General features: G+C 47.3%; 7 protein-coding genes across 8 annotated transcripts; 2 read left to right on the plus strand and 5 right to left on the minus strand.

Annotated features, from left to right (window-relative positions):
* Nucleotides 1-337: 337 nt before the first annotated feature.
* On the minus strand, nucleotides 338-3,011 carry LOC106866111. Its single transcript, XM_014898813.2, has 3 exons — nucleotides 2,649-3,011; nucleotides 2,298-2,493; nucleotides 338-575 (listed from the first exon to the last, which is right to left on the minus strand). Exons 1-2 carry the CDS (start codon nucleotides 2,949-2,951, stop codon nucleotides 2,356-2,358), a joined length of 441 nt encoding a protein of 146 aa, XP_014754299.1. The 5' UTR covers nucleotides 2,952-3,011; the 3' UTR covers nucleotides 338-575; nucleotides 2,298-2,355.
* A 178-nt stretch (nucleotides 3,012-3,189) lies between these two features.
* LOC100834539 lies at nucleotides 3,190-6,341 on the plus strand. Its single transcript, XM_003558200.4, has 6 exons — nucleotides 3,190-3,456; nucleotides 3,586-3,731; nucleotides 4,267-4,317; nucleotides 5,036-5,257; nucleotides 5,355-5,457; nucleotides 5,548-6,341. The coding sequence occupies exons 1-6, from the start codon at nucleotides 3,371-3,373 to the stop codon at nucleotides 6,083-6,085; spliced, it is 1,146 nt and encodes a 381-aa protein (XP_003558248.1). The 5' UTR covers nucleotides 3,190-3,370; the 3' UTR covers nucleotides 6,086-6,341.
* On the minus strand, nucleotides 6,238-8,033 carry LOC100833543 (pentatricopeptide repeat-containing protein At5g59600). The gene has a single exon (XM_014899884.2). The coding sequence runs from the start codon at nucleotides 7,956-7,958 to the stop codon at nucleotides 6,558-6,560; it is 1,401 nt and encodes a 466-aa protein (XP_014755370.1). The 5' UTR covers nucleotides 7,959-8,033; the 3' UTR covers nucleotides 6,238-6,557.
* Nucleotides 8,034-8,348: 315 nt separating this feature from the next.
* Nucleotides 8,349-13,246, minus strand: LOC100834839 (protein TOC75, chloroplastic). Its single transcript, XM_003558201.4, has 7 exons — nucleotides 11,962-13,246; nucleotides 11,097-11,318; nucleotides 10,871-10,978; nucleotides 10,152-10,346; nucleotides 9,808-10,056; nucleotides 9,243-9,497; nucleotides 8,349-9,031 (listed from the first exon to the last, which is right to left on the minus strand). The coding sequence occupies exons 1-7, from the start codon at nucleotides 13,129-13,131 to the stop codon at nucleotides 8,792-8,794; spliced, it is 2,439 nt and encodes an 812-aa protein (XP_003558249.1). The 5' UTR covers nucleotides 13,132-13,246; the 3' UTR covers nucleotides 8,349-8,791.
* A 519-nt stretch (nucleotides 13,247-13,765) lies between these two features.
* Nucleotides 13,766-16,801, minus strand: LOC100835147 (RNA polymerase sigma factor sigB). Its single transcript, XM_003558202.4, has 6 exons — nucleotides 16,418-16,801; nucleotides 15,771-16,304; nucleotides 15,416-15,646; nucleotides 15,158-15,298; nucleotides 14,337-14,534; nucleotides 13,766-14,227 (listed from the first exon to the last, which is right to left on the minus strand). The coding sequence occupies exons 1-6, from the start codon at nucleotides 16,631-16,633 to the stop codon at nucleotides 13,934-13,936; spliced, it is 1,614 nt and encodes a 537-aa protein (XP_003558250.1). The 5' UTR covers nucleotides 16,634-16,801; the 3' UTR covers nucleotides 13,766-13,933.
* Nucleotides 16,802-17,969: 1,168 nt separating this feature from the next.
* Nucleotides 17,970-19,162, plus strand: LOC100833851 (translation initiation factor IF-2). The gene has a single exon (XM_003561737.4). It carries the CDS (start codon nucleotides 18,206-18,208, stop codon nucleotides 18,755-18,757), a length of 552 nt encoding a protein of 183 aa, XP_003561785.1. The 5' UTR covers nucleotides 17,970-18,205; the 3' UTR covers nucleotides 18,758-19,162.
* A 494-nt stretch (nucleotides 19,163-19,656) lies between these two features.
* On the minus strand, nucleotides 19,657-23,261 carry LOC100835456 (uncharacterized protein At1g76660). 2 transcript variants are annotated; one of them, XM_010230509.3, is made up of 4 exons: nucleotides 22,927-23,261; nucleotides 22,477-22,698; nucleotides 20,353-21,592; nucleotides 19,657-20,162 (listed from the first exon to the last, which is right to left on the minus strand). In XM_010230509.3, exons 2-4 carry the CDS (start codon nucleotides 22,615-22,617, stop codon nucleotides 19,936-19,938), a joined length of 1,608 nt encoding a protein of 535 aa, XP_010228811.1. In that variant the 5' UTR covers nucleotides 22,618-22,698; nucleotides 22,927-23,261; the 3' UTR covers nucleotides 19,657-19,935. The 2 variants fall into 2 exon arrangements, with proteins under 2 accessions (XP_010228811.1, XP_003558251.1); XM_003558203.4 differs by having other exon boundaries at nucleotides 20,353-21,595; nucleotides 22,927-23,256.
* Nucleotides 23,262-24,016: the final 755 nt, after the last annotated feature.

A 24,016-nucleotide genomic window follows, 5' to 3' on the forward strand; every position in this document is an offset into this window, starting at 1 on the left:
TCCAGCCTCGCCACAGAAGCAACAAATATCTCGAAAAACTAAAATCATGTACTCACTCCATCCAACAAAGGATGTCTCAATTTTGACCAAATTTGAATGCATTTATACACTAAATCATGTCTAGATACATCTAAATTTTGACAAACTTGAGACATCTTTTGTTGGGCGGAGGCTGAGTTGATGCTTAGTGCTTCGGTCTTGATTTGAGTCTTAGTATTTGGGACTGTGCAAACTTTTCAGCATGAAAACCACTAACTGTTGACTGGCCTTGACAGCAGAACCGTACCTCCTTTCAGCACGGAAGACTGCTGGTAGGAAGGGCCCAGCAAAAACTTAATGCGACCAAAACATGCCATTATATTTGTATTCAAGTGTAGTATGTTGAAGAGCAAACTCAAGTGAGAGATAATTTACCGTGCATTTGTAGTACAAAACTAGTGAGAGATAATTTACTGTCACAGAACCAAAGAAACGACATGGATTGAAGCTAACTTGAACAGAACCAATACAAGAAAAGGATATGTCACACTTCAGAGTGACATAAAACCAGCACAAAAATCATATGCCGAAGATTTCTGCATTAGTACCAAAAGGAACACTGTCAGTGAACGAACAACCGAAATTACAATCAGTGAATGCACAATGGAATTTACAAGGATCACGTGAAGAACACAGTTGAAAAAAGGGAGTATGATGAGGCTAGGTGTAGATACAGAAGTATGCGGTGCGGTTAACTATGTAATCCGACTTCAAGAGGTAAACATGACTATGATTAGGCTAGAATCCAATTAACAAAAAACAATACAAATGATAATTGAAAAAAATTGAGGTCAAATTAACAATGTAGTTTGTCGAAGGTCAAATTAACAATGTTGTGTTTGGGAACATATCCAGCGCTACCAATTATGGTGCTTCCATGCTACCACCCTCCAAAACCGATGCAAATGATCATTGATTTTTTTTAAAAACTTCTGTCACATATGCCACTATATAATCAAGCATCCTGCATAGACTCTAGTGCAAACACGATGGACATTCAAGAATAAAATCATTCTACTAATAGTAGATTTATGTTTATCTTTTTTTCTCCTTTCATTTTCAGCTACTCCTTGCAACATTGTTTGTCTTTTTGGTATCTCAATTTGTAGATCGGATTTAGGTACGGCACTGTGTTTGTAAATTCGTTTTATGTCACATTGTCAGTATTTTTTGGGAGTTAATAACCAATATCATCACGTTCTGAGAGGGGGGTAGCACCTGCTATGTTCCCGTGTTTCTACATCCCTCTTTATACTCCCTCCGATCCATAAAAAGTGGACGACACTTTTTATGGATCGGAGGGAGTACTAGAAAGGCACAAAGAAAAGAGAGGCCTACATGTGTTCTATGCAAGTTTAGTTGGTTTGTTGAGATTTGTCAATTGGTTTCACCGTCTCGGCGCTTCTTCTAACGAAAATGACACAGGTTCGAGAACAAAAAGATATATCAATTGGTATCGACTTCATCGTTCCATTTGTGAACGATTCTCAGAATCTAAGAGGATTGGGTGGTTAAAGTGATGTTGTACAGAACTGTAAGCATTGACATTGTTGACGCCTGCACACTTTCTCCTTGTCGCAAGATAATCATCATAAGCGAAACACATATGTGTCTGTGAACGTGCGTATAAGCATAATGTAAGTAGTGCTCTAGTATATGTGATGAGAATGTCATTGCAATTTAGTATACTCATGAGCACTTTAGAAGCACTTGAGGAGTAAATAATACTACCGTTCACTTTGCTAGTAAGCCTTCCGAAATTCAGAAAGATAAGCAAACTATGCCATCAACCCTTAAAATAACTGAAAAAATAGAAACTAAATTGCTAGCATTGGGGTTACAGAGCAACCAGACACATTAAATTTCTTCCAATGTTGTACTCCCTACAGTCTTGAAGAACTTGAAGTTCCAACATATCTTTGGCCAAACTTTTAAAATTTTAACCATTGATTGGATATGTGAAAGTCATGTATATATTTGTCTAAAAAAAATACTTCCATAATACTAGAGTTCCAACATATCTTTGGCCAAACTTTTAAAATTTTAACCATAGATTGGATATGTGAAAGTCATGTATATATTTGTCTAAAAAAATACTTCCATAATACTAGAATGTTTTTAGGCTATATCATTATATCTGACAAAAACTGATGGTCAAAGTTACTTTGTGAAGACGTTCAAAACATCAGGTTTTAAAGATTAGATGAAGTATATTACGTTGATGCTATTATTCAAGAAGTTACGGCAGAATTGCTCACATTGGGGTTACAGAAGAACCAGCCATCAATGATCACATTGGGGTTACTGAAGAACCAGTCATTGCCGATTTCTTTTCTTTCCCCTCGCCTTGGCCCTCTTCTTCCTCGCCTCCTCTTTCTGCCTCTCTTCCTCTTCCCTCGCAAACTTCTCGCTCTCCCTCTTCTGCAAGAAGTCCTGCACCCCCAGATAAATCACCTGCATTGCCAGAAAAACCAGGAACCAGGGAAAAATGTTCACAAGACCAGCACCGACCACCCCAAAACGACACTATCAGCAAACGGCTGTGCAATTCGCTATTCGTTACCCAAGAGACACGAAATGATTTGACAGAGACCAAACGCGTTACACACCCCGATGGTGAGGAGCGAGAGACCGACGAACGCGATGGTGAGCAGCGCGGAAACTACGGTAGCGGTGATGCTTTCGTCGTCGGCAGCCACCCTCATCATGGCCTCGGTCTGCTCCACTTCTTCGGCGACGGCGGCAGCAGGGCGCAGCCTCGTGAGGCGCAAGCGTCCCGTGGCGCCTCCGCATCCTCCCCCGGCATTCCAAGCACGGCGAGAAGCAGCAGATCTCGAGAAGAAGAGCGCCGGCGCGGGTATTGCTGGTGGCGCGAGGGGTAGGAGGAGCGAGAGGGAGCACGCTGCCGCCATTATCCCGTCCCTCGCGCCAGCAAGGGAAGGGAAGGGAGGTGAAATGAACGGTCGGAACGAACGGGTAATGGATGGGCCAATCCGGCGTAGAACGGGCCCGTGCGGACCAGTATGGGCCGGAGGCCCGGCCCGACGTGGGCCCGAGAGGCCTAGAGAATTCTAGAGATATCGATCCCCATCGAGAGAACGATCAGAACGGAGGAGGCCACGGTGGCAGTTCGGCTCGACCGCTGTGACGTGGCCTGGCCTATCTGCATTTGCCAGTTCGGCTCGCCCTCTTTCTTCCCTGTCGTGACTCGGAAACGAACTCACTGGAAGAAAGAAGCGAACAACCGATCGCAGCGCCGCACCGCATCGCACCCATCACCGCTTTCGAGGAGCGAGGTCCGCATTCCGTGGGATCGGGAGGAGAGGTCGGGATGGCCGGGGATCGTCTGAGCTGGGCGAGGCTGCTCAAATGGAGCCTCTCCTACATCGACGGCGCGCGGCCTTCTCGCGCCATCAGGTGAGCAGGACCCCAGGAAAGGGGAGATGGAGTCTATTTCTCGGCCGTGTTCTGCTGTTTCCATTTGGGCTAACGGGCTGATGAATCGGGTGCTGGTGGTGGTTTCTGGACTTCGTGTGCTATGTGCAGCGAGGAGGAGCGGATGTGGCTGGCGGAGGCGGTGGAGCGGCACATGGCGGCCGACGTGGTGAGCCGCATGAGGGAGATCGCGCTGCTCATGAGCACCCCGCCCTCCGTCCTGGAGGCGCAGGGCATAACTCCTGACGACATCGAAGGTACGGTTCAACTAGGGAGCAAGGATGGTATTAAGAGTGAGGGAAGGCGGTCGATTGTGGTATTAGAGTGGATTCAAGTGATTGAATTTCAATTGTGATGATAAACCAAGGACAGTGGACGGTTGGACGAGTAATTTTTACCCGCCCTTGGGAACACTAGGGAGTAAGGATGGTTACGGACACTTCCGATGAAATATAGTATGCCATAGTTGTGAGGAATGTTTTTGGCACTCTGAACAGCCATTGTTATCCCAATTCGCTCAAGCTACTGAGCTCGCCGGGGGTAAACCTTTTGTCTTCCAGCCCATCATTCTGATCTCCATAAGGTTTGTCCAGCCCATCATTCTGATCTCCATAGGGGTTTGTCTTTGCAAGTAATGTCGCCCGGGTAATACTGGCACGACGATATTTCGTTTGCCTACTTGATTAAATACTGGCACGACGATATTTCGTTTGCTTACTTGATTAAATAATGGCACGACGATATTTCGTTTGCTTACTTGATTACTGATGTCCGTTCCATTGACCATTGCAGGTTTGCTGGCTGAGCTACAGGTACATGTGGAGTCTATCGACATAGCGAATGGTATGTTTTTGAACGCCATCATCTTTTCCTATGCATTGCTAATAGTGTTGTCATGGTCCAACAGTGTTATGAAATCTCCTCCGCACTTTGTTTCAAGCTATCTCCTTGCTCAGCATAATAGTAGTCTAAACAGTTGAAGCCCCCAAATCCACCACTACCTCGTCTCAGTTATGTGAGTCTTCAGTACAACTTCTCCATCATGAGTAAAATATTGGGTGCACTAAGGTTTCTGCACATGTATTAGCATTACTATTGCATTTCTATGTACATCAACTCAAATTGATTACCTTCGAGTTGAATCTGCAATTCCATCTGTAGGAAAACAAGGTAGCAATTGAAGGCATACATTACTGGTGCCTAACTGTAAACATTCACAACGTTGGATGATTCAAAGAAACATATAGTTTCTGTTGTGGTGGCTAAACAAATGGATGGAGGCATCTGTAGTGGTTATTGGCAATAAACATTGATCTTCAGGTGAATTCTCAGCTCCCCCCTTCCACTATGCTGCTATTACAACCAACTTCCAAGGGGAGCTGTGTTAAGGGGAAAAAAAGATACTGGTTCCAATCTTGTTTGACTAACGAATTAGTTCCAGTAAGGCAGTAATAAGTCTGAAATCTCGAACAAGAGCATCAACTAATGTACTGTGCGTGTGAATTGTTTGTTATGACTTAATCACTGTGTGTTGATCTACTTTTGGTCTCTGGTGTGTTAGATCTGCATTCTGTTGGTGGCTTGGTTCCGGTTATCAAGTACCTCAGGAATTCTAATGCTCGTATCCGAGCTAAAGCGGCAGATGTGGTAACAACAGTTGTTCAGAACAATCCAACTAGTCAGCAGCTGGTCATGGAAGCTAGTGGTTTTGAGCCCCTCTTATCTAACTTCATATCAGATCCTGATCTCACTGCTCGCATAAAAGCTCTTGGTGCGCTATCATGTAAGTTATCTTCTTATCTTCTCTGAAGATGGTAAGAGTAATGTATCTTTCTCTCTATTAAGCTCTGCTGTTTGACAATGCCTCCTTTCATGTTCAGCCTTGATCCGGAACAACAAACCTGGAGTTGCTGCATTTCGTCTAGCCAATGGATATGCAGGACTGAGAGATGCATTGAGCTCAGAGAGTGCCAGGTTTCAGAGGTAATACTGATTTGGCATGAGTATTTGGCAGATGAGTTGCTACTTCCTAGAATGCTTGTGAGTGTGACTGACATGCATGTTCTCTGCCAGGAAAGCACTGAACCTGACTCATTATCTGCTCAGTGAAAGCCATTCCGATTGCTCGGTATTTGCACAGCTAGGTTTCCCCCGTGTCATGATGACTTTGGTATCCAGCAATGACTCTGGTGTTCGAGAAGCAGCATTAGGAGGCCTGCTTGAGCTTGCAAGGGACACAACTCTAGGAAATAGAAGTTTACTAGCAGACCAGGACAGGCTTCGACGTCTTCTATGGAGACGTATACAAAGCATAAGGATGATGGCTCCTGAAGATCTGGATGCTGCACGAGAGGAGAGACAACTTGTGGACTCATTGTGGATTGCATGCTACCATGAACCATCTACACTTCAGCAGGAAGGGCTCCTTGTTTTGCCTGGGGAGGAATCTTTCGAGCAACCTCCTGATGTGGCAGGTAGGTTCTTTGAGCCACTGCGCCGACAATCAGTAGGCAGGGCACCTCCTGATGAGAGATCAGAGCCAGTAAGTGGAACTGTGGGAGGAATGATGATGCTCTTAGGTCCCGCACCAGGCAACTCACTGAGTAACTGATCACTGAACCGCGGCGACCACATGAAAAGGAGACTGGGAGTTTACTGTCCTTTGTATAGTTATGTCAGTGCTAGTAGCTCTATCATGTTTGTTGTTTGTTATTCCGAGACTAGTAAGTAAATAATATCCCAGTTTCAGGAAGGAAATGTAAGTGATGTGGCTGTTTCGTGTTATGTATATTGTGCAATTTGCAACGCCATGTATGATCGGATGCTTGAGTATGTAGTTGTAAATGTGTGGCGTATTTCTGTCTAAACTTTGGCAGTACTTCAATCTAATTTGAACTGATATTACCTAAAGTTGCACAAAAACCATCCTGTACACACGTACATATGCGAGGAGAGGACGGTGTAAATGTACTAACCCGAGCACAATGACGAATTTGCTCCTGCTGTACTTCCCAAGAACCCCAACGCCATGATCTCTGGTTTCTGTTCGTCTCTGACGGTAGCGTTGTGGCAATCTCTGCATCTTAAGAAGTCTCTAACCAGCTGCAGCCGTCAAGCCTCTTTAGCCGCCGTCTCTTCACCAACCTTTTGATCTTGAAAACGTCGGTTTGCTTGCCAGCACTCGCCAGTGCACCCGAGAGAAGCAGGTAACTCGCTGCGTTACCCGGCTCGACTGTCAGCAGGCGGGATGCCGCCATCTCCGCAAGCTCAACGTTCCCATGGCTCCGGCAGGCTCCAAGCAAGGCCCCCCAGACGAAGCGATCCGGCTCTACGGGCATCGCTTTGATGAAAACATGCGCCTCGGCGAGCCTCCCGGCTCGGCCCAGCAAATGAACCATGCAAGCGTAGTGCTCCAGCCTCGGCTCCATGCCATATTCCTCTTGCATGACTCGGTACAAGCCTTTCCCCTTCTCGACCATGCCACCATAGCTGCAAGCCGTCAGAACGGCGGTGAACGTCAGGTGGTCCGGCTTTGCTCCCTCGCGCAGCATCCAGTCGAAGAGACCGACAGCTTCCCCGCAGTGGCCATAATTCGCGAGCCCGAATATCATGGAGTTCCATGTCACCGTACTCCTCTCTGCCATATTGTCAAACAAGTGCCGCGCTTCGTGTACAAGTCCGCACTTGGTGTACATATCGATGAGAGAGCTTCTCACCGTGAGCTCCTGTTCGACACCGGTCACAACCGCGTAACCGTGGATTTCCTTCCCGTGCTTCATGTCACCGACAGTGGCAAATGCTGGCAGGATGCTGCTAATCGTGGCCGAGCTTGGCCGGACACGGGCGCCACCGGCCACCATCCCCTTGAATAGCGTGCGCGCTCTGCCGTACTGAAAGTTTAGCACGGAGCCGGAGACAAGCGATGTCCATGTGACCACATCCGGCTGCAACCCGTCCTCTTGCATGGCGCAGACCAAATCGCTGGCCATTCCGTCATCGCCAGCCATCGCGAAACCCGACACGGCAGCATTCCAAGTAACTAGATCGGGATTCAAGCCGAGGCCACGCATTTTGACAGCGAGTGCTAGTGCGTGCTCCGGAAGCCCGTGCCGCGCGTAGCCCGCGAGCAGCGCGTTCCAGACGACGAGGTCCCTGACCGGCATTTCGTCGAACACCTTCCGGGCGCTATAAACGAGGCCGCACTTGGCGTACATGTCGAGGAGGGCAGTGGAGACGACTTCGTCCGAGGCGAGGGCGGGGCGTGTCTGCACGAGCGCGTGGATGAGGCGGCCGGAGGCAGCGTCGGCCAGGTGCGCGCAGGCCCGGAGGGCGGTGGGCACGGCCGCAGGGTAGGGGTCTACGGTCCCGCGGATGCTGGCCTGGAGGCTGAGGCGGGTGAAGAAGAGGCGGAGAGCGAGGCCGTGGTAGCCTTGCCGAGAAGAGCTCATGAGCTGCTTCATCCACGAGCTGGTTGTTCCGCGCATTTGAAGCAGCGACGTGTACAGGGCTTACAAGCACACCGCAGTGGCGCAGTATACCTTTTTCTTGTGAAGCTAACGTTGATCCGCGATACAGTACTGTACTAACGTCAAAATGGTCATGAAAATGACGACATCAGTATAATTTTATTGTGTTATAAAATTTCAGACCAAATCGACACACATGTCCCCATAAACTACCTCTTTTTTGGGTAAGGTACAGTAAAAAAGTGTGGGACCAAACAAAGCTGCAACAATATGGATCGGAGCATGTAACTAATTTTCTTAACATGCATTCGCTGGTTTCGATGAATTAATGAGAGAAGACAATGGCCTTACGTATTGAAATTGCAGGATCTTAAAGATGAGCCTTGTATACCGAAATGGAGGAAGTAGTTCAGCCAAACAAGGATCACCACCATAATTTGGATGCCTTATATTTGTATAATCCGAGAATGGAACAAAACTGCAGTGACAATTTAGCCAACCAACTGAAAGAAGTGTTAACAGGGAAACAAATTGACTATGACAAAAGCCTTGTCGAAACATTGGTTAACAACACGGAGCTGAGCATTCACCTATTTAACAAGCTTGAAGCTCTGAAAGACACCTTACTTCCTACAAGCTAAACACTCATCCTCTGGCACTACTCTCTTCCCCATAAAAAAAAGCAAAATCAAAACTTCATTATTTCAGCAGAACATAAGTCCCTTCTCCAGTTGAAACCAACAAGGATTCACACGGAAGGCACATCTGATTCTGAGACTGGAGGCCCAAGTATTGCATTATTTATCCCGTCTTGAAGATCTGAGCCTTTCTCGATGGCAGTATGAATGCATTTAGAATCTCTCACCAAATCTGAAGAAAATGGTTCCAGCCCCAGCGTTGTGATCTACAATGTACTCTCCTCTTACCAAGCCAAGCTTGACGCCAACACCATAAGAAGATCCATGACCAACACGTCGGAAGAACTCAGTAGGGTTCCCTTTCACATCTTTGGAACTCCCAAGGTCGGTGCCATGTTCCACAAATCCATATACATATGTGTTCTTCACAGGTATGCGCACCTCACTAGCAACCTGCCAGGATTAAAAGGCACATAAAAATGAGGTACCAGCACAGCAAAGACCACAATATGTTGCACAAAAGTAAGTAATATCCTACTGTCAGTTATTTCAAATTGTTCGATGCAATGAGATAAATCAGAAGAAAAGCAGCAACTCACGAACACATCATAATTGGTGATGAAATTGATGCATCAGAATAAATTCCAAGCTCTGTAGTACTCACCTCAAGAACATTCCTAGAAGCACCAAGTTCACCCATACCATAGCCCCTAACCGAGTAAGGTCCTCCAAGTGTAAATGCATCATAACTTGGCAGATCTCCTACACAACCTGCAAAATGACCATGAAGAACCAATACAGCTGGCAGCGGCTTGCCAACACCTTTCTCTTGATTATTTAAATTAATAAACTTTGTCAACGTAAGCTGATGACGGTTGAAGAGCGGGTTCTTGCTTCCGATGCCAAGACCTTGATCCAACTGCAGTCAACAAGGAAATTTCCAAAGGAATTAGGCTTGTAAACATATTATAACATTAGCTCAAAAAAACTCATTATCTGTGCCATTAAACATATATGATACTAAAAAAACATTCATTGAGTGTGCCTAAAGCTTAAATGTAATGCACCGTGTGGAAGTCTCCAAGTGAACCCATGAAGCAAAAGATCAATCATATAGAGAGGTCCTGGTCCTTTCCACACAGTTAAGTGTAGGGCTTGAACCTTATCTAGAGCCGTCTAGGAATAATTACTCCGTGTTTTCAGAAAATTAAGGGTACAGATCAGCATACCTGGAAAATACATCTGTCGCCAATAACTGCACCATTTACAAACTCTGTATTGTCTCGAGTTATATTTGCTTGTAGAAATGCCATCCGATCTACACCAGTACCACTAAGGGTTGTGGGAGGCCCATCCATGCTCAAGCCCCCACTAGGCATTGCTCGAGAACCATGTGTACATATACTATTAGTTTCATCGCGTGTTGTAATCTCTTCCACCACGAGGCCATATGTGAATTTGCTCTGCCGTGTGAAGCTCTGAAATCCAGAATTATGTTTTCCTCGTGTTAGAGGCATTTTAAGAATAGTTTATAAGAAAAGAAGATGTACAAGGCAATAGCAATTTGTTCAACCTCGGTTATGTTGGCTTTAAATCCAACTCGATCAATCCAGACAGGCGGAGCTTCATCCATATTGGGCCCAGCAACGAAGACAGGACTCAATTTCCTGGTGTTGAAGCAGCTAGTTTTGAAGGTGCGGTTTTTATTACGGTCTTCCACACCGTCCAAGTAAGGGTGGACGTATTCAAGTTTGAATGAAAGATCATCCTAAAAGACCCCCAAAAAACATGGTAAGCACATGCGTATGGAAAAACAACAAAATCGAAAGTGATAAAACATCTCAGAAAGTAATGCTAGATAAATTCTAGGTTATCTAAACAAAGCATAAAATATCACCAAAATGAAACGAACCAATGCTTCCTGATGATGCTGCCAAACCTGCAGTTTGTCTTACACATCAACAATTACACTTTACCAAGCAAATACAGCATGCACCGTTGTTTAGTTCTTTTATGTTGTATTTGTAGTGGGCAATAAAAGGTAAATTATGTATAAGGATTTACCAATTGGAAATGTAAACATCTACAAATAACAAATGTACAATTCCGAGATGACAGTGTAATGAAAGAAACAGATAAACATTGGATCAAGAATGACATGCTGGACTCACTTTCTGATTTGTGGAAAACCCATTCCTCTTACAAGTACATAGAACCAAACAACTGATCTAATAGTAATGAAAAGCAAAACAAAGAAAAACTATGGACACAAATGACGTAGTAACAACTAACCTGAGGATTGAGCAGGTTGCTGGATGTAACAGAACCGACAATAGATCTGTTAAGACCATAGATGTTGCGGTGCTCAAATGACACAGTTCCTCCAGGTTGGATGGATGCCTAGAGAAATTTGCCATCAGATACAAGGTTGCACAACAGGATTACAATGGTGTGTCAAGCAACTTTAAATATAGATTTCGCAAAGAATAGAAGGTTGCACTATCAGTAGGTACATTACCAGAGTGGGTCTGCCTTGGCGCCCAGGAACAATACTCCACTCTGTGCTTACTTCAGCTGACTTTGGATCTAATTCCTTAAGCTTAATTTCAACAACAATACCACCTTCTTTTGTCTCATCAGGGCGTGGATTCACTTCTATATTGGAGAACAAAGCAAGCGAATTTATATTCTTCAGAGCTTGTTTCCCTGCTCCAATGTTAAAGATGTGACCAGGTCGAAGCTGTAACAGAGCAGTGTAAGTACAAGTTAAATGCTGAAGTCCCAGAAACAATAACGGACATTGCACTAGGAATATTCATATCAGCACAATGAGCATCGAAGAATAATGATGAAATTGAAAATCACAGTCAGCGTAAGAAAACCTTTGTTTTTCTCAAAGACCTGCACAAGCAGACCAGCTTCTACGTTCTAACAGTAGCATTAAGTGTGTAGCGGAAGGTACAAGTTGAGGCTCTTTCATGGTGACAATCATCAAACCATATGCCATGAAAGGGTTACGATATGGGCTGCTATTCTCCTAGCTAACTAACTAACTCGTTAGTAAGATTACATGGAAGCACTAAAAGAAGGTTTCCAACTGTGAATGAACCCAATATTATCCCAAACTCAAAGGATAGTGGGACTACTACTAACAAAATAATAATAGTAATAAAACCAATCATAGCAGAGTTCGTCGGTAAAATTTGAATGTTAGAAACATCACTACAGGCTAATGTTAGTTTACTGGCCAAAATAAAATGTCACAGAAATCACTATAACTATAAGCTAAGCTTTAACATGTTAATTGATAAGAGAACATCATTGTATTGCTAACAAAATTGTTCCCTCGTGTTGTCCTTGGTAGTTAGGGGTATGCAGCATACCTGTTGGGGCAGCTCCCGGTCTATGATAGGAATTTGGGTATTCCCTTCCACAAAATTTCCGAGCTTATCCTGGAACTGGTACTCCACTTTGGTTATATCTCCCTCGACAACCTCACACACAACCTCACTGGTGTTAAGGTTTCCAAAATTAACCACCTGGGCGCATACAAACCCCTCATTGTGGTACCATTTCTGGACGTGATCCCTGATCTTCTGTAGCATCCTGGCACTCACCTTCTCCTGTTTTTTCATCATTGCCAGGACCTCCCCTCGCACAGATTCTGGCAATATGCATGGCATAGCGCCACGGACACGCTGCTGGTAATCACGTTCCTGCTTCCGAAGGTAGTCCATCTTCTCCCTCTCTGTCATGTCCTGATCGAAGTCGGCCTGGCCTGACTGCGCCATAAGCCCAACATTGATGCACTTGAACTGCTTAGCTGCACTCCATACACTCTCAACGAAGGACACTGTGAGGCCAAGGGTGCCATCAGGTTTGGCCTTCCCCTCTAGGTCAACCCGCTCGAACATGCCGCAGGATACTAGTGTCTCAAGTTCTTTCAGCAGCTGTGACTTGGTGTACACGCCTCCTGGCTGCAGGGTAACCATCTCGAAGAAGGAATCCTCCGGCCCTGCCTCCGTGCCGCCGCTGCCAGCAGGCGCAGCACGGTCGAAGAACTTGAGCTCCGACAACTTGTACCTCTTCAGCCCGCTCAGCTTCGAGAGCGGCACCGTGATGTTGGCCGGGAGCCCATGCGGGTCCCAATCGCCTGACGACTTCTCGTCGGCATTCGCCGCGCCAGCGGAGAAGATCCGCGACCAGAAGCTCCCGCCGCCGCCGCCACCAGCGCCACCGCCAGCCCCACCACCCCCGCCGCCCCATCCGCCTCCCCCGCCGAGGGGACCCCCGGAGCCACCCCCAAAGCCACTGGATGAGGCGAGGAGGAAAGCACCCGAGGCGGCGGCGGCTATGGCGGACCCAAGGGCGAGGGTGGTTTTGGATGTCTTGGATTCGGATTTGGGGGTAGAGGATGAGACGGCAAAGGGGTGGTTTCGGGGTTGCGAGTTGTGTGAGGCGGCGGCGGACATGGTGACGGCGCGCCCCCGGCCGCGCCGGGAAGGCCCGGCCGGCAACGGGGAGAAGAAGAGGCTCTGGGAGGTGAGCGCCATTTGCTGCCTCGGATTGGAGGGGAAGAGGAGGAGGAGGAGGAGGAGGGGGGCGAGGCTTTCCTCTTCCTGGTCCTGGGTAAGGGTTTCTTCCCTATCTTCTGGCCCCCGCTTCGCGTTTTTGTTGAGGGTTTAGCTGTGCCTTTGCTGGCGGCGTGCTTCCCCCGGACGCCCCCCCGTTGGTGCAACGGGACACGGCCGTGCTGTTTTTTATCTCCTCGATGCTGCTTTAGAGTTTTAGATGGCCAGATTTATCTTATTCTTTTTCCTGTTTCGAATTTTCAATCACCTCGCAGTAAACACAATGCGTAGATGAAAAACGGAAACATGTCAATGAGTATTACGTCAAGCTGTTCATAGTCAATTTTAAGTTTTCATAGAGTCGTATTTTAAGTTGAAACTTTGCACAGGTGTACAATATGGTCTTCCTGATACTTCCTCCGTTCCTAAATTCTTGTTAGGGAATACTGTTTTTTTATAATTTTAATTGTGTGCTTTTTAAATGGTATATTTAAAATTTTCAAAAAATGTGCATTTTCACATGTTGCACCCAATCAAGAAAATCACAACAAAACCCCAGCATAAAGAAGAGAAAATTCATTCCAAACAAACTTTTTCAAAACGACTTGAACCAAAGTAGACACGCACAACCAATTGTGTGGAATGGAGTATTAGGTTGAAAAAACTGATTTTGTTTCCTTTACACATTTATATACTGTACTACACGAGTGTACAAGAGGCTCAAGAGTGAATCGTACACGTTAATATAGTCCTCCAAAAAATGATCGCAATGCGCGCAGCACGGCTACCAGCTCTCCGCCGGCTCCAGGTACTGCTGCAGCGACGTAACCTTCTTCTTGCTCCTCAGCTTCCGGAACGCGGCCATCTCGATCTGCCGGATCCTCTCTCTGCTCACCCCCATCAGCTCCCCGATATTGTGCAGGGTCCTCATCCTACCGTCGTCCATCCCGAACCTGTATCTGATCACCTCCCTCTCCCGAGGGCTCAGGCTGTCGAGCGCTGTGTCGACGTCTTTCTTCATGAACCATCTGTGCAGTGTCTCCTCGGCTGTCTCAGTGCTCTTGTCCGGCATGATCTCCTGTGATAAACAAAGTTAAATACCGCCATTCAGATTCAGTAACCACATTACGATGTTTGATAGTTTGATGTGCATTCATAACGTGGTTTGCAGAGCAAAGGAAGCATACCTGGTATGTTACGTCTGTGCACCCGACCTTGCCCGAAAGGGACACACTGTATCTTGGGAGGGACATTGCTGCTTCGACCCGTCTCGTTGTCAAGCCGGTGTCCGATGCGATTTCTTCGTTGGTGGGTAGTCTATTCAGCTGCCGGCGGAGTCGCCGCCGGCATTCCTTCACTCGAGAACTTGCTTCAGCCATGTGTGTCTACAAATTGAACGGCATGCAACAATGATTTAGGTATCAGGGGACAGCCATCTCAATTTGATATCAATACTGCCATATCGGGCTCGTGCCAGCACCTTTGAAATCGCATTGGTTTTTAAGTCGAAAGAAGAAGAAAAGGCATTGGTTTCAGAAAGACCCTGATGCAACATCACGCATCAGTCTGTTCATTTATTGATTCAGTGTTTTTCATTTTGCTGATTTGATCACCAGTTACTTGTAAATACAATCTCTACTACCTAAGTATATACATCATCAATCAACACACATATGAAATTTATGTTCTTACGAGATTGCATGCTAGGCCTGTTGTCCTAACCTTGAAGTTCACACACTTTTTTTTCAGGTAAAGGGTTTGCTGATTTCATTACTTAAGTAGAAGTTGTGGCCGAGGCCAAGGAATAAACGACATGGGTCTAATCTCCTGGAATTAAATTACAGACTTAGCTCCTGCCTTGCCCCAAAGATGTAATAGATGGAAACACACTTCACTATCACATGATGGTATGGTATGTATGTATCATCATCACTTCTAATTGCCAAATGTGTAAACATCAATACAAAGAAATTCAAGTGGTGAAAACACAAGGACAAAGAGGACATACCGGCAAGCGAATTATTTGTGTTTGTTCTAGAACAGACTTGCGTATTGCTTGCTTGATCCACCAATGAGAATATGTAGAGAATCTAAAACCCTTCGAAGCATCAAACTTTTCAGCACCCCTTATAAGGCCCTGCATTCCTTCCTGCATTGGAGGCAGATTGAAATGCAACTCGTGAATATAATCACAAACATTTCCTTCTGAAAACTCATTAGAGTTTCATACTGGAGTGCTTGTTTGTCGAAAAGTACAGAAAAATACCTGAATAAGATCAGAAAATTCCGTCCCAGGGCCTTCAAACTCTTTGGCGATTGAGATTACAAGTCGAACATTAGATTTGACCATCATGTTCTTGCAGTAAATTCCATAGCTGAGACGTTTCCGCAAAGTGTTCTCATCAGTGCCAGCTGCTGCAGCCCACTGAGTGAAGGTTGGTTCACCGCCGTTGTAGTGTGCAACCTCCTTTTGGATAGCCTCCAACTTCAGAAAATCCTGCGTGATCAGTCCATGGCAACCACACGTAACAAGCTGACTCAGATAGCTGTAAGAATTGATATGTGTTCCGGACAACATATGACAAAATCACACACGCCCTTCACATTGTATAAGTCTTTACCTGAATACCTTCTGACAGCTCAACTTCTTGTTTCGCCGTCAGAAGCCTCCGTGCAGACATCTTGTAGAAGCAGCCCAATGGATTCCGGCAGCCCTTCACCCTCTTCTTCCTCGAGGAGCCCGTCACGGGCCACCGAGCACTCAAGGATTTAGCAGCCTTCATCGCCGCCCTCACCCTCCGAGCTCTTCGCTCGAACTGACGCGCCGACTTGACAGCCACGGCCGGGGCGCCCTGTTCCTCCTCGTCTGACTCGGATTCGTCGCTGAAGATACTGACAAACCCAGCATCGTCCAGCAAAGCGACATCGGCATACGGAGCGGCCCCCGACGATCTCGCCTCGGTGCGAAGAATCTCTCTCGTCAAGTAGTTGTCCACCGCGTCATGGCTGTCGATGTCTGGCCGGTACTGGTCAGTCTGCGCCATCCGGGCAACTTCTCCGGCTACCTCTGCGGCTGCTCGAGCTAATGCTACGGCCTCTGCGGCTGCGGCCGCCACCACGGCCTCTTGGTTGAGAAGCGCCTCCCCAAAATCTCCCTGGTTCCAACATTCGATGCAGCAAACAAACGAGGAATAAAAAACATATTTCAGCACGTATATTGCCCACTCCGAAATCCAAATCATCCTGATTGCCCGTAAATAGACGTTACCGGGAGAGGAGGAGGCCCGACGGCACCGTCGTACACGAGGCGCGTCGCCCCGGCGGCGAAGGATTCCAAGCGCTCGGCCTCGACGACGGCTGCGGAGGACACCGCGCAGTGTACCCTCCCTGGTCGGAAGCTGCCGCAGCCGGCGGCACCGGTCTCCCTGGACACCGCCGCTCGGGGGGAACGGGGCCACTTGAACTGCGGCGCGAGACACGACATCGCCCCTAATTGAGCTGCAAATGCGGCCTCGCCTTGCCTAGCTAGGTCTCTTCGCTGAGGGAGATGTTACTAGCTAGCGTGGAACGCATGGCGGAGGAGCGGGAGCGCGGGGAGGGGGGTGCGGCCGTACTGGGAAGAGGAAGCGGATAAGAGAGGAAGGAGACGGACAGGATCGTGCGGGGGAGGAGGTGGCCACCTCCACGCCTAGGCATCGTGGGCCGGGACGACGACGGGCCGTTGCTGAGCTGCCCGGCCTATCTAGTGAGGTACAGACCAGGATATTTCGGGTACGGCCCTGTAAACGCCGGAAAGCCACGGCCTACCTTTCCGTGCTAGTACCCTCCAAAAGAAAAATATCTAGACTTATATAAAAACACGTAATCTAGGCGCTCGGCCTCAACGTGATTGAAACGGTGCAGACGGTGGCAATTCAACCGATAACCTGTGAAGAGCCTGGTGGAGTGACGGGAGGTTTCATTCATGTTGTTTTTGAACCCTGCCCAAAATGTCGCTATTTCTAAGTCTTCTGATTTTTTTTAAATGAGTCTTAAATCTCAGCGTTTCAGAACCGTTTGATTAAAATCTGAGGATCATTCTCATTTTTTCATCTCCAACTTGCTATTGTTGATTAAGGTCCGATTGCTAAGCATGTCGACTGGTCTCTAACTTAAAAAACAAAAGATTTCTCAATATCAAAAACATGTCGTATAGTTTATATCCTAGTCAGAGATGTAACTCTCTTTAGTACTCACTCCGTTCCATAATTCTTGTCGAAATATTACATGTATCTAGACACTTTTTAAAAATAGATACATCCACTTTTGATTAAATTTGAGACAAGAATTATGACACAGAAGGGAGTAACTAATAAAGTTGTCCTTTGGGCTTTAAAATAAAAGCACCGAAGCAATACACTTGGACTGATTTTCAATTCCATGAAGTACCGCTTGCAAAAGATTCTGTCTGAAGTTGTGATTTCCACCCGTTGGCGAAGCTCACATCATCACATGGTAGTGGACGTGCGGCGTATCGAGGGAGATATTCGTTTCTTCCTTTTTTCTTTGAAACCACGGAGTAAGTCAGAACAGGTTGCTATAAAAAAAGTTAAGTCAGAAACAGGTTCCGCTGCGTTCAGTGGATAACGACTCGATTTTTCCAACGACTCAATCTCTGTGGACGTATTTCGATAGGATCCGACGGCTCCAACACTTTAATAAACACAAAAGAGAAGCTGTAGTCAAAAAACAAAAGAGAATCCAAAACCGTCCCGGGACCCGTTGCACCGCGGTTAAAATGAACGAACAAACGTTACACCCACGGATTGGAACAACCCCGGCCGCGGCCCGCGCACCAATCCCTCCCCACCGTCCACGCGCCTCGCCTCCTCCAAACCCGGCCGTCCCTTCGTCACGCGCCGTCCTTTTATATCCTTCCACGCGCCCCGCATGCACGGATCACGAATCCAGGATCACGTGAGAGAGCAGTAGAAGAGGAAGAAGAGGACGGCCGCGCACCACGGTTAAGCCAACCAGCTGCCTGCCAGCCAAGTCCAGGTACGCACGCTACGCGCCGATGGAGATGAAGCTCTCGTCGTCCAGCTCCGGCGAGGTGCTAGGCGGCAGCGGCTGCAAGAAGCGGCCGCCGAGCCGGCTCCAGAAGAAGGCGCCCGCGTCGCTGAACCTGGAGCAGCCGGCCGGCCCGGCGGGCGCCCCCGCGGCGTCCCCCGCCGCCGCGTGGAGCGGGGACGGGAGGACGCCGATCCCGCTCCTTTCGCCGCTCGTCATGTCGCCGGCGCCGGCGTGGGAGGCGGACCAGGGCGGGAGCAGCAGCAGGAGGGAGGGCCAGGCCGAGGGGACGAGCGCGACCCGGCACGGCGCGGGCAGCAACGGGGAGCGCCGTGGCCAGTCAGACGAGAAGTCGAAGACGCCCGCGCCCGCGCCCAGCGGTGGGTGGCGACACCCGGCTATGCCGACGCCGACGCCGGCGTCGTCCCCCGCACCCGCACCCAGCGCGGCCGGGGGGTGGCGGCACCCGGCGCTGCCGACCCCGGTCGCGGAGCCAGCGTCCCTGACGCCGCTCTTCAAGTCGCAGTGCGCGGTGGAGGTGCGCAACGCGCAGCAGTGAGGAAGATCCAGAACCAGGCGACTGGCCAAAGGCTTCGCGGTCGACGTGCGCAAGGGTTCGCTCGCGGTGGTCGCAGGCCACGCGGGCTCTCTTAATCCTGCTTGCCTGAGTCATCGTCGTGAAGTCGTCGTAATCCTGCTCGCCTCGTGTAAATTGGATGTGGTTGCGGTTCTCAGCTGTCGACATGAATTCAATAAAAAAGCAATGGCACAATCTGGATTCCTGGCGCCGCGTCTCATGTTCTGTCGCTGATTTAGAAAAGGTTTTGTTCCATCGATCAGTGGTTGAAGAACCAACGCCCACAGGAGGAACGAGAGCATGTTCAGCGTGGTGGTTCTAAGAAACTGACATGTAGAGAGGTTCTAAAAGAAATCAACAAACGATGCAACGTATGCATTTTTCTTAGCATCTCTTGGTGTCACCCAACAAACAACAAAGCAGTACTTCCTCCGTCCAACAAAAAATGTCTCAAGTTTGTCAAAATTTGGATGGATTTAGACATGACTTAGTGTATAGATGCGTTTAAATTTTGTCAAAGACATCTTTTTTGTACGGAGAGGCTATAATTCTTTATTCAAATTTGCTAGGTTCAGCTAGAGGTGTTGCCCTTGTCATTCTTTATTCAAATTTGCTAGGTTCAGCTAGAGGTGTTGCCCTTGTCATAGATGAGCATGCAAAGAGAATGAATATTTTATCGACTAGAACCACGCAACCTCCTAGAAATCCGCTAGATCTCAGTTGTATTCCAATGTCGAGAGCTCTACCATGTCGAGGAAGAATCGTAGCAGCACAATGTAGCCGATGAACGGATCACTTTTCTCCTTTTCTCGTCACAACTCAAAAGTATCCAAGCCCTCTGATATATAGATGGCACGCCCATGTTGTTTCGTCCAAAAAAAAAAGTATTCAAGCAGACTGGGAGCAACCTGTGCTCCAGCGCCCTTTCATTTCATTGCTCAGCTAAACGATTAGAGAGTGTCTACAAAAGAGGAATATGGAATTTTAAACAGAATACAGGCTGGTCATCACATATCCAGAGAACACAATCTGGCAGTATAATCCCCAGATATATATGTGGTACATGCTACTCTTCGACTACGGATTACTTCTAACAGCGCGAATCGATGCACGCTAGGCTAAAGGAAACACTGGAATTTGTCCTGCATATTAGTACATCATTACTGTAGCTGCCTCGCGAGTGTACTGCGCCATGACAGAACACTGTTGGCTTCTCTCAAGCTCCTCGCCCTTCTGTACTCGATTTCTGCATCTGAGCATGCCTGCCCAGGCGGACTTTTCTTTCTGACTTCTATTGGTTTTAGAGATATTTCATCCCTTGACTTCCTGAAAGGATGACAATCCTTCGCAATCCCGTCATCATCAGACAAGTGTCCCCCTTTCGTTCCTGCGATAAAAGGGGTAGAACACAGTAAGATTGCAGAAACATAAACACGACATCAATATAGCATTACGGAACTGTCAAGTCAAAATTTTGGGTGTACCTGATGCAAGACAGTTGAGTTCAGATTTCAAAGTAGAACAGTTTAAGTTACGGAATGCACAGAATGATTGGGGTTAAAAGTCAGGACATTTACCTTTGAATATATCCAGGTGCAGTACTTTTTGTGGAGTGCCACTGGAAAGCTGGTCAGCTGATTTCTTTGGGCTTGTGATCGCTTTTGCATTCAAGAGTGATTTATCCACCTTCTGAGCCTCATTAGGAAGATCATTAAATGGAGACACCTCCGCAGCAGGGGCACTGTTTCCAAATGGGGATATACTGAATCCATCATCAAGTGTATCTGGTATTTCTGCATAATGTTGAGTTGTAACAATCTCGTCCGCACTGAAGCCAAAAGATGCTCTGTATGCTTCAACCTCATCAGCATCTTGCTTATCCCTTGAGACACTGAGTCGCCCACCATTATACGGGAATGTCTGCTGAGCCTGATCCAGGTAAAACTGCGCAGATGCAGCTGGACGGAAAAAATTGCTATCCAGCAGGCAGTTTCTAGGGGCAGCTGAATCAAGCCCAAAAATATTGGATGGTGATGTCCTGGAATACGGTGTGTCGCAAGCAGATCTGGAAGTCTTCCACTGTGCAGTAGGAACCTCTTGCTCAGGGATGGGTGAAGCAATGGAATATGGTGTGTCACAGGCGGACCTAGATATCTTCCAGTGTGCAGTAGGAACATCTTGCTCGGGGATAGGTGAGGAAAGACCGGTCCTTGGAGTTGCTGAGGCAGGTGATATGAGACTGCTAGAAGGGCTTCCTGGGTAAAGCGGATAAGATCCCTGGAGTCCTGAACCACCAGAATATGCTGTTGATAAGTAATGCATGTTGTGCTCCTTGCCTGCAGTTTTAAGACCCATAGATGATGAAAGAAATCGAGCATATGGAACATCTGGAGAGGATGGGGTGGTTGCATGAGCTAGTTCAGGAGGAGGGGTCAGTGGCGCTGTGGAGGGCTCAGTTGTGTAAGTTGAAAAGGCTGTTGGAGGTGAGACAAGTTGAGGTTCGTTGGCATATGGTCCAACAGCGAACATATTAGAGGTCGGGCCACCAGGAGAGTTTGCAGATATTGACAAGAAGCAGTTAGGTGACTGGGCAGTAGAAGGAAGGGCAGAGTTTGAGAAGGATGCTGGCGAGGATGGTGGAGCAAGAAGAGATAAATTCAGAGCCCCATTTTGGTTGGAATTGCCACCAGATTGGAGAGCATTTCCACGGTTAGTTGATGCATTCCCATCAGGCATGCGTGCTGCAGGAACTATACGTTTTCCACCCTTCTGCGATCCAAAACATGACAAGCCAGAAAAACAGCCAGCCCATCTACTCTGCTGTTAAGCACAGAGAAACATGTATGTATTAGTGCGAGTAACAGAGATAAAATCCACCGTTGTAATTGTTGATAAAGATACACAAAATTGACTCCACAGTCCACACACGAACCAAGAACTAGTTTAGTGCTTAAAAGACAATGTACTAGATTGGTAGACGAAGAAATCGAACGTGACTATTAAACCCTGGCCAGAAAGAAAACACCACTGCTTCATCATTAACCATGCAGACAAAATTGGACTGAAATTGCATATGCATTAAATGCTATCACGTCGAACATATAAAATGTGGTACCATCAGTCAGCACAGCACGTCTCCTACAAGAATCAGAAAAATCTTAACATGGAAAGATCCTAGCATGAAAAGCTTATCAGGTTCTGTGCTTCTACCATATAGCAAGGGCTTTCCAAAGTGGAAAGCAACTTTGCCCCTAACCTCGACTATAGACAAAATATGAATAAGAGTAAGTCCATCAGTTAAACCTACAATATCTATGAAACGAGTAAGAGAGCAACATACTCCAGGTGATTCTGTAGCAGGACAAGGTATGGGGTCTTCACAAAATAACTGAATGAGTGTAAAATGCATGCAATTCAGCATGGACCAACACCAAGAAGATCAATCAATTGAGCATGTTATGCATAACCAGAGAGCAAGCAGTTAGTACTAAAGCATAATCGTTGTGGTAAAGATGCCCCAGTTGCAAGTTGCAGCATCTAGTGGTCGGTACAGTTCGTACTTAGTACGCAGATGCTGTGCCCTTCTATTTCGTCACGGCCTAACAATTGCAGGTACTCGTACACATGCCTAAAGCAAGCAGCGCAAAAGAGCAGCTAAAGCTTAACTGATTGCGTGCACAAGAACAAGTAAGCATATATACCCTATCCTGATGTGGTGGTTGAGAGTGGAATCTGGCGTCGGCTGAGCCGGCCGCCGTCGCAGCAGCACTGATGGCAACTGCGCCATTCGCCGCCCTGGTGCTGCTGCCGCCACCACCAGTACTGCTCCCAGGTGTAGCCATTTCTGATTGAACCAGCGGTTGCTTCCAATCACATTCTCCGTAGCCGCAGCAAGGTCTATCTTACGGATCCCGGGATCCTACCTGAGTTGTACAAAAGGAAATCAAAAGCAATCAGGATCCAAATCAGGGCCGGATCTAGCAGCGCTGGGTCACCGGCGGAGGACCCGGTAGGGCAAGGTAGGGGGGCCGCCCCACCTTGATTTTCGCCTCAGTTATGAATTAGGGAAGATGAAACGGGGAGCTAAAGGGCGGAATCCGTTCGTGGGGTGATGGGAGGAGAAACGGTCGGGAGAGAGAGGGGAGATCAACCTGCGCTGGAGAAGACGAGCTAGGGGGCTGGGGCGCTCGGCAGCGGTGGCGGCGCTGGCGCGAGGAGGAAGACGAGCCACTGAGCGAGCCTGCGAGACCTGATCTGGTCTGGTCTAGTTGTCCATGGAGTTACACTAACACAAGGGAGGATTTGATATCTTTAACCTCACCTTTGCTAGGAGAAGGGGACGTCGGGAGGAAATGAAGGAAACATGACACGCAGATACATGAGCACCAGCTGCTGGGCCTAGCGCCGGACAGTGCCACCACGTAGCAGCGACGAACGAGAGGAGGAGATACCTGCAACAGTGCATGATGGGCCGTAGAAGGTTGCTGCCGTGGACCTCGAACGGGGCGGACATATTAGGAACGCGATGTTGCGATGAGGTAGAAGAGGAAGTGCGACGGCGTCGACGCGGCTGACAAGGGACGGCGGGGAGAGGGGAGGAGAGGTTTGGGGAGTGGTACGGTACGGTGGCAGCTCGACTATAAGAGAGATAGGTCGGAAGAAGGAAGAGGGAAGGTACGGGATGACAAAAACTCTCCACCCCTCATTATAGGAGAGTTTTGAGTGAGGAGTGAGTGTATATAGATTTGATTATATATATATATATATGAAAAGAAATCAAACAAATTATTATGAGGTTCAGGGTGACGAAAGATCTTATTATTTTCTTTTTAGACACATAATTGAGTAGAGTTTTTTAAGAGTGTTTTTTTTAAGAACCTTTAAAATCAGTAATAAGTACTCTCTCCGTTCCATAATTCTTGTTGAAATATTACATGTATCTAGACACTTTTTAGGAATAGATACATCCTTTTTTGGACAAATTTGAGACAAAAATTATGAAACGGAGGGAATAATAAACTAGCGGTATGTATTGAGTACAAAGATTGGGGTGCTCACATGACATATGGCACAGGATCTCAAATCCGCAATATCAATATTAGGTTGAGGTTCGTGCTCATTTTCTGATTAGTACACATGCACATACCCTACACAATTTGAACACAGATTGTTAAGTACTACTCCCTCTGTTTCTAAGTACTTATCGTCATTTTAGTTCAAATTTGAACTAAGACCACAGCA

This window comes from Brachypodium distachyon, chromosome 1, assembly GCF_000005505.3.
Source record: "Brachypodium distachyon strain Bd21 chromosome 1, Brachypodium_distachyon_v3.0, whole genome shotgun sequence".
Taxonomy (NCBI): domain Eukaryota; kingdom Viridiplantae; phylum Streptophyta; class Magnoliopsida; order Poales; family Poaceae; genus Brachypodium; species Brachypodium distachyon.

What these genes read in the sequence shown, in the direction of transcription:
- LOC100833851 (XM_003561737.4), top strand. Translation starts at nt 18,206, where the DNA reads ATGGAGATGAAGCTCTCGTCGTCCAGCTCCGGCGAGGTGCTAGGCGGC.
- LOC100834839 (XM_003558201.4), bottom strand. Translation starts at nt 13,131, where the DNA reads ATGGCGCTCACCTCCCAGAGCCTCTTCTTCTCCCCGTTGCCGGCCGGG. An exon ending in ACCGGGAGCTGCCCCAACAG is followed by an intron (nt 11,319 to 11,961) that starts GTATGCTGCATA and finishes GCTCTGTTACAG; the next exon opens with CTTCGACCTGGTCACATCTT. An exon ending in TTAAAGCCAACATAACCGAG is followed by an intron (nt 10,057 to 10,151) that starts GTTGAACAAATT and finishes TCTGGATTTCAG; the next exon opens with AGCTTCACACGGCAGAGCAA.
- LOC106866111 (XM_014898813.2), bottom strand. Translation starts at nt 2,951, where the DNA reads ATGGCGGCAGCGTGCTCCCTCTCGCTCCTCCTACCCCTCGCGCCACCA. An exon ending in TCTCGCTCCTCACCATCGGG is followed by an intron (nt 2,494 to 2,648) that starts GTGTGTAACGCG and finishes CTGGCAATGCAG; the next exon opens with GTGATTTATCTGGGGGTGCA.
- LOC100835456 (XM_003558203.4), bottom strand. Translation starts at nt 22,617, where the DNA reads ATGGCTACACCTGGGAGCAGTACTGGTGGTGGCGGCAGCAGCACCAGG. An exon ending in AACCACCACATCAGGATAGG is followed by an intron (nt 21,596 to 22,476) that starts GTATATATGCTT and finishes TGTGCTTAACAG; the next exon opens with CAGAGTAGATGGGCTGGCTG. An exon ending in GCACCTGGATATATTCAAAG is followed by an intron (nt 20,163 to 20,352) that starts GTAAATGTCCTG and finishes CTTTTATCGCAG; the next exon opens with GAACGAAAGGGGGACACTTG.
- LOC100833543 (XM_014899884.2), bottom strand. Translation starts at nt 7,958, where the DNA reads ATGCGCGGAACAACCAGCTCGTGGATGAAGCAGCTCATGAGCTCTTCT.
- LOC100835147 (XM_003558202.4), bottom strand. Translation starts at nt 16,633, where the DNA reads ATGTCGTGTCTCGCGCCGCAGTTCAAGTGGCCCCGTTCCCCCCGAGCG. An exon ending in AGCTGTCAGAAGGTATTCAG is followed by an intron (nt 15,647 to 15,770) that starts GTAAAGACTTAT and finishes CTGATCACGCAG; the next exon opens with GATTTTCTGAAGTTGGAGGC. An exon ending in GCACAGACGTAACATACCAG is followed by an intron (nt 14,228 to 14,336) that starts GTATGCTTCCTT and finishes TGTTTATCACAG; the next exon opens with GAGATCATGCCGGACAAGAG.
- LOC100834539 (XM_003558200.4), top strand. Translation starts at nt 3,371, where the DNA reads ATGGCCGGGGATCGTCTGAGCTGGGCGAGGCTGCTCAAATGGAGCCTC. An exon ending in CGGCCTTCTCGCGCCATCAG is followed by an intron (nt 3,457 to 3,585) that starts GTGAGCAGGACC and finishes TGCTATGTGCAG; the next exon opens with CGAGGAGGAGCGGATGTGGC. An exon ending in GTCTATCGACATAGCGAATG is followed by an intron (nt 4,318 to 5,035) that starts GTATGTTTTTGA and finishes CTGGTGTGTTAG; the next exon opens with ATCTGCATTCTGTTGGTGGC.